Raw genomic sequence first — 9,717 nt, forward strand, 5'->3', positions numbered from 1 at the left:
CGGTAACCCAAAAAATACACAACTCCTCTAAAACAGCACCTTCATGGAAAAAAACAGGAAACAGTGAAAAACACTCACATAATTCATTCCCTTGATGATCTGTTCAAACTTTCTGGTGCGTGTCATCAAGCCACAGCCTCCGCCCTGATGAGAAAAAGCAAATGAACATCATCTGTCAAAGAGTATCATCATTCTGTGTAACATTTCCTACGTGCGCTTCTCATCCAATAAAACATGAAACTTCATCATGGCAACGTGTTTGATCACATGGACAGACATCCTGCAATTACCTAAGAAAACGTGACAGTGTGTTAACATTTGAGGAGACATTCTTTCCTCAAGTCTTCTTTTTTTGTGTGTTCTTCATGCTTTTATTAGTAAATGTTTTAATATTAGTCCACTTTTCTCATATATAAAAGGCTCGATAAAGGTTTTACCTTCTTGTAGACAAGATCGATGGGGCATCCAGAGTTAATGTCCACAAAGTCAACATCAGTGTTGTTGTTGATGAGCTCTGCGACCCTTGTCATGGTGTCAGGGAAGCAGCCCTCCACCTGGAGACACAGTCCGGACTAAGTCATCCTTCACTCTCACACAAAACCATCTTTTCTTACAGACAATGCTCAAATCGTTCAACAGCGCTCATGAGTTCTGAGCATTTCACAATTTTCTAAGTCAAACTTACCTGGACGCCAAAAAGATCTTCACTTTCATGCCTCTTGAGGAGGGCCCACTCTGACTGCTGCCCTTGTAGCAGGTTTGTGCACATTGCCATTTCTCCACAGGTGATATCTACACCAAGGCGCTTGCACACACGACGGAAAGGCAGATTTCCACACTGAGGGAAGCACAAATACGCGCATTCATGTAATACTACTTCTTCACTCAACAGTCTATGTAACCTGTTTGATATTAGTTGTGCTTACTATCACAGGATTATCACAACATTAAATTCAGTCTGGTAGTACTTACAGTTGTTAGAGGAGCAAGGTAGAGCTTGTCTTGGAAGTCCACCTTCAATATAGAAACACAAAAAATACTCCTTGAACCCACACTACTAATACACATACTTAGTTTTTTTTATATATATCTGTAAAATCTGCTTTTAATTATGTGTTTAGCAAGTAGATGATTAGATTATATTCCTTTTGAAATCTACAATGAACGAAAATATAATTTTGGAGAAATGACATGTAATGAGATAAATGATTGAGGTGTACCTGTTTCTTTTCACACGGGCGCAACTTGATGACATCAGCATCAGTCAGAGGGCCAACAGTCTTCACTGGGGGCTCTTTATCTGGGACTGACTGAAGCTTGTCACAAAGAAAGTGTAAAGGTAATTGTAAAACACTGTATGACACCACAATGATCTGCCTCCCTCAGATGCCTGATGGATTGTGTAAAAGAGGTGGAGTTCTGGGAAGAAGTTTGTACCTGTGTTTCTGCTTCTTTCTGCTCCACTTCTTTTAGAGCGGTCGATAATTCAGCAGCACAAGCTTCACCTGTGTGTTTCAAAGAACAGAACCATCAAACTTCATTCCATCACCAAGGTTTAGATGGACGCCTGTTCTAAATACATCAGCATCAGATCAACACAAGCCAATAATAAAATAAAATAAAATAACATGCTTCATGATGAAGAAGAAGCAGAAATACTAAAAATATCATTGGAGAATTTGTGTAAATTAGATCATGTATATACTCATGTAAATCCATAAAAGTAAATCTAAAAACACATGAGTTCCCTTACCGTTCTTTTGCTGTTCTTTTTTTTCCTTGTTGTTTGAAAGTGTTTTCAGGTACTCTGCTGACTTTTTGAAGGCCACTGAATGCTTCCTCAGACGATTCTGAAGGTCTTTACTCAAACTGTTCTTCACTGGGTTCCTGCCTTCACAAGCCTGCACTAGATCTTTGTTCTCCATGGTTTTGAAGTCTGGTGTAGTGTGCGCTTTAGCATAGCGACACATGAGGCCGTAAGCACACTTTCCAAACGTGTCATAGAGATAGCAGCTTTCCCCAATATCTACCGGCTTAGAGGCCAGGTACTCAGCAACATCATGGTGAAAGCGGCATTTGTCGCCAAATGGACATTCTCTATCCTAGACGGATGTGACAAGTCATGACATTAGCTGCCATAGCCAGAGAACATTAGTTTATGGTGGCTTTGTGAAAGGTAAATTAAAGCTTCATACCTGAATGATTGAAAGGCACAGTCGTTTTTCCTCATAGGTAGTAGGTTTTATGTGTGGCCTTGACTTATTTTGACCTCTATATCGTTTTCCATCTGGCTTCTCCACCTGAGTCTTTTCCTCAGGATCGGCTTTAAACTTTTTAGCTTCAGGTTCTGCTGTGCAGTTCTCATTCTTGTCCACAGATGTGTCTTCATCACTGGCCTTTTTTCCATTTGAGCGCTGCCACTCAGCGTCGACAGACTCATGAAATTTTTCCTTTGTGGTTATGAATCTGCAACAAGAGGAGCACAGGAAATCAAATCATCCTGATGTTTCACATAGTGTGTCAAGAGCAACACCCTTGTCTTGTTTGTAATTTCATGTTTGTATGACTTACTCAGGTTTCAGTGCAGCTTCACCCTTTACAACCACATCTGCTGCCTTCCCGGTTGAGCTCTCTGCTGCTTTTTCCATCACACCTTCACCTCGAGCCTCTCTCTCTGTGCGGGTGATGACTTAAGATCAAAATACAGTAAACCAACAATATTCATCACATTAATCAAACTTCAATGTCTGCACTGACATGCTGCAGATGTTCTATCAATCGGCTGTGGCAAATGCACTATTTTACACTGTTGTTAGCTGGGGGAGCTGCATTGCTAACAAAAACTGTTGACATCTAGACAAACTGGTGAAAAGGGCCAGATCTGTGCTAGGCAGGGTGCTCTCAGAAAAGTGGTGGAGCAGCAGATGAGGAGGAAGCTGCATGCCTTCATGAACAATGACAAACACCCCCTCCACAACATCCTGACTGGACAGAGAAGCAGCCACAGTGAGAGGCTCATCTCACTGCACTGTCAGACTGAAAGGTTCAGGAAATCCTTTGTTTCCACAGCCATCAGGCTTTTTAACAGTGACTGTTGATCTGTCCCCCACACCCAAACAATGAGCAGGTTGCAATAACGATGCAATATTTATTTATTTAGTTTCCGCTTCATTCATCTACATTCTATCTATCTAGCTATCCATCTATCGTGATTAGTAGCAGCTATTACACTGTTAACAAGAAATCCTCAAATAATGAAAAAGATATTTATTTTCAGAGTAAGAATCCTCTCTCTTGGCCAGGTATGTTTTGCATTGCAGAAATCTGAACTTGAGACATACAAACAGCTAACTCAAAAATAAAATAACAACAGAAAAACGAATACAGCACTACAATTCAGCCAGTAAGATCTATTTAATTAAAACCTCATTGAGCCTCGCATTTTTTCATTTAACTTCCACATCATTAGCTGTATGATCCAGCTGATCAAGTCATGTTTAGCTGAGTTGCTGTTGTGTCTTTCCTTCAGCTGTCACAGTTAAAATATGACTGTGACATGTTGTTGCTGCTGCAACAGTAAAAGCTCTTCACTCCAACCATGCTAGCAAGCTAACGGCTAACAGAGCACTGCTGACGCGTGCAACACCTCAGAGACTGATGTTATTCTTTTCTGCTGTTTAAAATCAAGTCAAAAATAACAATATTGGTTTAATAAAACCTATATTTCTCCAACATATCTCAGCCTGAACTTACGTCGTTGAGCAGCGTGACAATGAACTGTTGTGCAGCAATAATAAGTGGTCCCCGTGGAGGACTCTCTGCACACATTGGTTCCGTGGCATGTGGTGCATTTTCAGAAATACCATCTAACAAACTAATTACTAATTACTAATACTGATGACGAGTTCCTTGAATCTACTAAATATTTTTAGTATATAAAAATACAAAAATACAGTCATTTATTTTGATACATTGTGTGGCTGCTGCATTTTGTAGTTTATACATTTATTAGTTGGGTATTTTGGTATTACATATTTATTTTTGGGCATATTACAAATATTCCCCTGGCTACAAAATAGGAGCCCAAATCACTTTTTGGCAACCGAAATACTTCATTTTACTAACTTCACTAGCTCTTTACAGATAGTTCAACAGGTAAACGGGTTGAGAGGGCTGTAATGTTTACATTTGTGTCACACCCCAATGCAACACAGTGATTTTGACATACAAAATATCCCCTTAAGAGTTAGGAGCCCAAATCACTTTTTGGCAACTGGAATACTGTATTTTACTTTTGGTGCTAGCCCTCTACACTGAGTTGACTCTTAGCACAGTGCACATACGCACACAAGGCGCCATCTACTGGAGGGGCACCGGACAACCATAAAGGATAAATATACAGCCTATATATAAATAAATATATTAATTATATGAATACTAATCTGCCCAATGTCACCTTACTACCTTCAACAAACAAAAAATATAATAAGAGTTAAGACAGAAAAACAAGACCGAGTGTATGGAAGTTCAGACGTGTCAAATTTAAATGAAAAAAGTGTGTTGTTTATTTTACCATTTATTGAATGTATTCTTTTATTACCATGAACTATTATTTTGCAATAATAACACTGCATTTTACTATTTGTATACCCTTTAAGGGTATTTCAACAGGTAGAAGGGGATAAGAGGGCTATATTGTTTAAAATATGTCACACCCCAATGAAACCAAGTAATTTTGAAGATTTTCAGTTTTTTTGATTTTATTTGCAATAGCCCTATACAAATATTTCAACAGGTAAAAGGGTCTGAGTGGGCTATGATGTGTTAAAGATATTGCCCCCCCAGATAAAATGAAAGTGATTTTGAAGCAAAAATATCCCATCGGCCACAAGGTGGGAGCTCAAATCACCTTTTGGCAACTGGAATACTGCATTTACTATTTGCATTAGCCCTTTACAGGTATTTTGATGGGTAGAAGGGGCTGAGAGGGCTATAATGCTTAGAATATGTCACACGCAAGCCAGCTAAAAGGTAGAGATCCAAATCACTTTTTGGCCACTGAAACCTAACCCATGTTACTATTCAGGCATTATGCATAAACAAGCAAAACAAACATAGAAACCAAAGATATGTCTTTGCTATCACCACAGACAGAAAATACATTTGCTGTACATGTCATATGAACTCCATGATACACCTTTAACAGGCGGTGTGTACACACCCAAATCAGTTTCTGACACACAACCGTTCCCAAGCCCGGATTAATGGGAGAGCTACCGTATGTCAGGAAGAGCATCTAAAAAGATAATCTAAAAAAATGTCCACTCTGGCAACCCCTAGACAGGCTGAAAGAGATGGGAAAAAAAGAACAGATTATTATGTGTGTTGCAGCCCTATGAAATGAGAATGAGACACCAGAATAACCAAAAATAACATTTTACTGACAAATAATTTAGTCAAGCCTTTTATATTGTCTCATATTACAAGCAACTACATTTATTCTTCTGGTGGGGCAGAAAGTTTTTCTATCTTTGCGTCAAATCTCTTTCGGCTAGAATCCAAAATGTTGATGCCATTCTTCTGGAAGTTGTATCCAACTTTCTGCAGCTCCTGTAGTCTCCCCGTTATGTTCTGTACACTGTAGTCCAAAACTTTGGGCTTCTCCACTATTTGATCCATTGTTATTCCTACATTCAGGAGACAGTCCAGTTTAGAGCTCAGTGTGCTTGTCCCAATGTACAGAACCATTGGATAGGTCATGATTAGTTTTTTTATGTCAGATTTCTGACAGCCGAGTAAGGTCATCTTCTGGTTAAGGCTGTTAAAATTCTTCTTCACACACTCATTTGACAGGTCCAGAATGTCTACTCCTGAACCTTGCAGAAAAGCCAGCAGGTCTGAATCTCTTAGCTTAAGAGATGATTTCAGCATATCAATATTTGTCCTGACTCTTTTTATGCTTCGGATGAGAATGTAAAGGTTTCTGGATATGACCGCTTTGGCAAACTGCTCTGGATTCTTCCCACCAAGCTCTGTACAGACGTCTCCAAGAAACTCCACCATCTGCTTGTTGAGCTCCACACTGTTGGAGAACGTGCGTGGGGCTGTGGTCAGCAGCCGGTGGAGGTCTTTGGTGCTCAGTCCCAGTGAGATCAAAAAAGCAATATTTTTCTCCAGGTTCTCATTATCACTGGTACGGAAGAAGGACTCGGGTGAGCGATCCATGATGGACACAATTTCTGCATCTGTCGTGAAAATGTTTCTCCACAGCTGCCACCGCTTTTCCAAGTGATCAGTCGAGCGAGTGATGGCACGGGGATAACGGGATATGATACTGGCGATTACTTTGCGGCAGGCACCTTTGCCTTGCAGGAACTGAGCGACGCCTTGCTCATTAGTGAAGGATTTACGGAACACGCCGGGCTGACGCTGGTGCGCCTTTTTCACGTCCACTCCCATGAGATTCAGATTATCCAGCAGAGATTCATTCTCTGGATTCACTGGTGGCTTCGGGGGCATATCACTTTCTGTAACAGTGCTACAAAGCTTCACAGGATGGCAGGTTAATCTCAGCTGGACTTGAATGAGCCCAAAGCTCACTGACCTGTGGAGACTGAGGAACGCCCTCACTCCAGGTACTGCTGCCATTTTATAATGAAAAGGGTGACACTGTCATGTCACCTCCAGTGTCAGTTGAGCTAAAACAAAAAAAGGGAGACAAACAAATGAACTCATGTAGTCATAATCACTTGGATATGATTTTTCTTTTTGTTTTTACAGGAAACTAACTTTTACTTGCCCACGCACAAAAACAAGGCTTACTTAAAAAAAATAATAAAATTAAGAACAAGCTAAAATCTTTATTACATAAGTTAAGAGCCTACACACAGATAATTAACCTGAACAAATCATTTAAAACAAAAATACAACACTAAATAAAACCTCTAATACAGGAAATAAACGACAAGCTTTCTCATTGTTATAGGTTTAAAAAATAATAACAATAAATGTATGTATGATTTACATAATCCTTCTTGAATTAAACACTGATATACTGACATCTTTGCAATATTTTAATGTTGTGCCTAAATCCCCATCAGAGACGTTTCTTCACGGTTTTTGTATATGTATTTTTGTTGTTGTTGTTCCCATTTGCTTTTGTTTCTTTAGTTCCCCCTGTGGATTGTAATAATTGAGTTTGCCAACAATGAAACATTTACGTGTTGCAGTTGGTTTGAGAGATGATATTCTAGCACTCCCTTGTGTATTTAACATTTGTGACACAATTTGTGAAACAGTCCCACTGACATTGATATGAAATCTCACTGGATACGTTAAAAGCCCAGTAAACATATCACTTGCAAATATTGAGCAAATTAAAAACTAACTGAACGTAAAGTCCTACTGGACGTGACAGTAACAGCCTTTTCTATTACACCACGAACACTTTATCATAGATTCTAATATAACTAAACCCTCAGTGCTTTAAAAGAAATCAAGCAAAAACATACCCTTAATATCAATATTTCAGAGTTTCCTTATTCACAGCTCTGAACGACACACACTCACCGGAAAGAAACGTGGAACCTCGCTGTTTTTGAGACAAACCTAATGTGTATACTTTTAATAGTTACCGCCACCTAGTGTTTTGGAGGCACTAATTCACTTTCAACTGCCAGATCGAAGCAAAGACATTTCTTTTTGAATATTTATGAAAACCTATTATGTCTGCTGTAGATATTATAGTTTCTAATAATAAATGAATAATTTAGTAAATATATATTTCCCCCCAAAAAAACATTTATTTTATTTATCTACTCGTTTATTTGTCAGGGACAATGCAAAAGATTTCGAGCCAAGGCTGATTTGTAATTTCTGTGCCTGGTTTTTCGACTGTAACAATGATCAAAAATACATAAATAACTCAATATGTCAGTACAGCATAAATTTATCAAAGAACATTTGCATAATATAACTCCATAATCCAAAGCCAGTGATCTATGCAGCTCTTTTTCTGAAGTACTGACAATGAAAACATACAATTCTGTATGTTCTGATTGTCCGTGTTTCCTGAATTCATTCTGATACTATTAAACAGGAGACGGTTTCATTTCCTCACTGTAAACTCGGTTTACTGGAAGAAGACATGACTCACTAATGAATCTAGTTTGAATTCTACTTTACTTTTGGTTGGTGAGTTTCTCTTCCACCCTGGTTCAAGGCTGCCATCTGGTGGTCACTACGCGTAAGTGCAGTGTATTTACATTTCCTCAGGGTATGGATTTAAAACGACAGAAGAGACATATTTTTATTACTTATCCTTGAAGATTAATAATAAAAGTTTTGGCTTAGACTATTAGAAATATGGTTGTGGGTGATATTTTGTGCGTTTTAGATGATCTAAGTACGAGTTGGTCTTGTGCTCATCACTGTAAAAGACGTGCCGTGACCCGGATTCGAACCGGGGTTGCTGCGGCCACAACGCAGAGTACTAACCACTATACGATCACAGCTGTGTTGTGAAATTGTTGTGAAATTGTTGTGAAAATGTCTGTCAACACTCACACTTTATTTATCTGAGATAGATAGCTAGATTGATGGATTGATTTATGTATTAGAAGTGCATCTTGAAAGATTAGTGATATGTGTGACATTGTCTTATTCAAATGTTCAGTTTATCACTTACAGTAAATTGAATATTTTTATTTAGATATGACTTAATGCAAAGTTTTGAATCAATCAATTATTTTGGTATGTATTATGTATAAATGTGATGTGTATCATATAAATGTCATTATTGAAATGTGATAGATAAAAAAAATAAAAAAACAAAATATTGAAACATAAAATTAAGAAGTACCACTATTGCATAACCAGACAGTCCTGGCCCACTTCAAACACTGGTTATAATACTTATGGTATAATCATGAACTTGAATCCTGCCCTTTTGCCCCCTGACCATAATACATTAGATGTGTAATAATGCCGCCCCAAAAATAACACATTTAAGTTGTAATTTCTGCAAGACAGGGGTATTTTGTAGAAACAGAAACATTTGGTTGAAAGTCTGGTCACATGTAAATAATGGTGTGTTCCAGTTGTAGTTGGAAGTCGGTATTTCCCAGTTTCTAGTTGAAAGTTTCAACTTTGTTGTCCAACGCAAACATTCAGAGTAAGCTCACACATCCTGACATTAAATATCAAGATAGCTGCCACTCACATCAGTAGAAAAACACACTTCACAAAAAAAAAAGAATTCTCAACTGGAACATTGTCAACTCAGATTTTTCTTCAGTTCCAATTTGGGTGTCAATTTTCGACAGTTTTCAACAACGTTTAGTTCCTCAAAAATGTGAGGAGTTAGGATTGAGCCATGAGTCTATGTGTCCTTGAGCAAGACACATGTTGCAGCATATGAAAGATCAAGACTAGAAAAGCACTATATAAATACAGACCATAATACCAGCTCTTCTTCTGATTTTATTTAATAGTAACGAGCAACAAATATAGTTAGAGAAAATGTAGTGGAGTAAAAGTAAAAGTTGCCACAAATATAAATGATAAAGTAAAGTACATATATGTGAATGTTGTATTTATGTACAGTAACTAAGTATTTGTACTTTGTTACAATACTGGGTATAACTAGTACACAGTAAAAACAAAATGTCATAAAACACAACATCACGTGTGTTTTCAGACGTGATTTTAAGTCAAAAC

At 38.1% G+C, this 9,717-nt stretch overlaps 2 protein-coding genes and 1 non-coding gene across 3 annotated transcripts; all 3 read right to left on the bottom strand.

Moving 5' to 3' along the window:
- Positions 1-27: 27 nt before the first annotated feature.
- Positions 28-3,772, bottom strand: LOC122760929 (tRNA-dihydrouridine(47) synthase [NAD(P)(+)]-like). Its single transcript, XM_044016134.1, has 10 exons — positions 3,754-3,772; positions 2,572-2,674; positions 2,196-2,466; positions 1,754-2,102; positions 1,438-1,505; positions 1,221-1,316; positions 973-1,014; positions 686-838; positions 438-554; positions 28-144 (listed from the first exon to the last, which is right to left on the bottom strand). The coding sequence occupies exons 2-10, from the start codon at positions 2,646-2,648 to the stop codon at positions 28-30; spliced, it is 1,290 nt and encodes a 429-aa protein (XP_043872069.1). The 5' UTR covers positions 2,649-2,674; positions 3,754-3,772.
- A 958-nt stretch (positions 3,773-4,730) lies between these two features.
- On the bottom strand, positions 4,731-7,574 carry LOC122760928 (transcription termination factor 1, mitochondrial-like). The gene is made up of 2 exons (XM_044016133.1): positions 7,512-7,574; positions 4,731-6,698 (listed from the first exon to the last, which is right to left on the bottom strand). The coding sequence occupies exon 2, from the start codon at positions 6,646-6,648 to the stop codon at positions 5,497-5,499; it is 1,152 nt and encodes a 383-aa protein (XP_043872068.1). The 5' UTR covers positions 6,649-6,698; positions 7,512-7,574; the 3' UTR covers positions 4,731-5,496.
- Positions 7,575-8,441: 867 nt separating this feature from the next.
- On the bottom strand, positions 8,442-8,513 carry trnah-gug. Its single transcript has one exon. It is a non-coding gene; the product is annotated as a tRNA-His (tRNA).
- Between the last annotated feature and the right edge of the window lie 1,204 nt (positions 8,514-9,717).

This window comes from Solea senegalensis, unplaced genomic scaffold (assembly GCF_019176455.1).
Source record: "Solea senegalensis isolate Sse05_10M unplaced genomic scaffold, IFAPA_SoseM_1 scf7180000014185, whole genome shotgun sequence".
Classification (NCBI taxonomy): domain Eukaryota; kingdom Metazoa; phylum Chordata; class Actinopteri; order Pleuronectiformes; family Soleidae; genus Solea; species Solea senegalensis.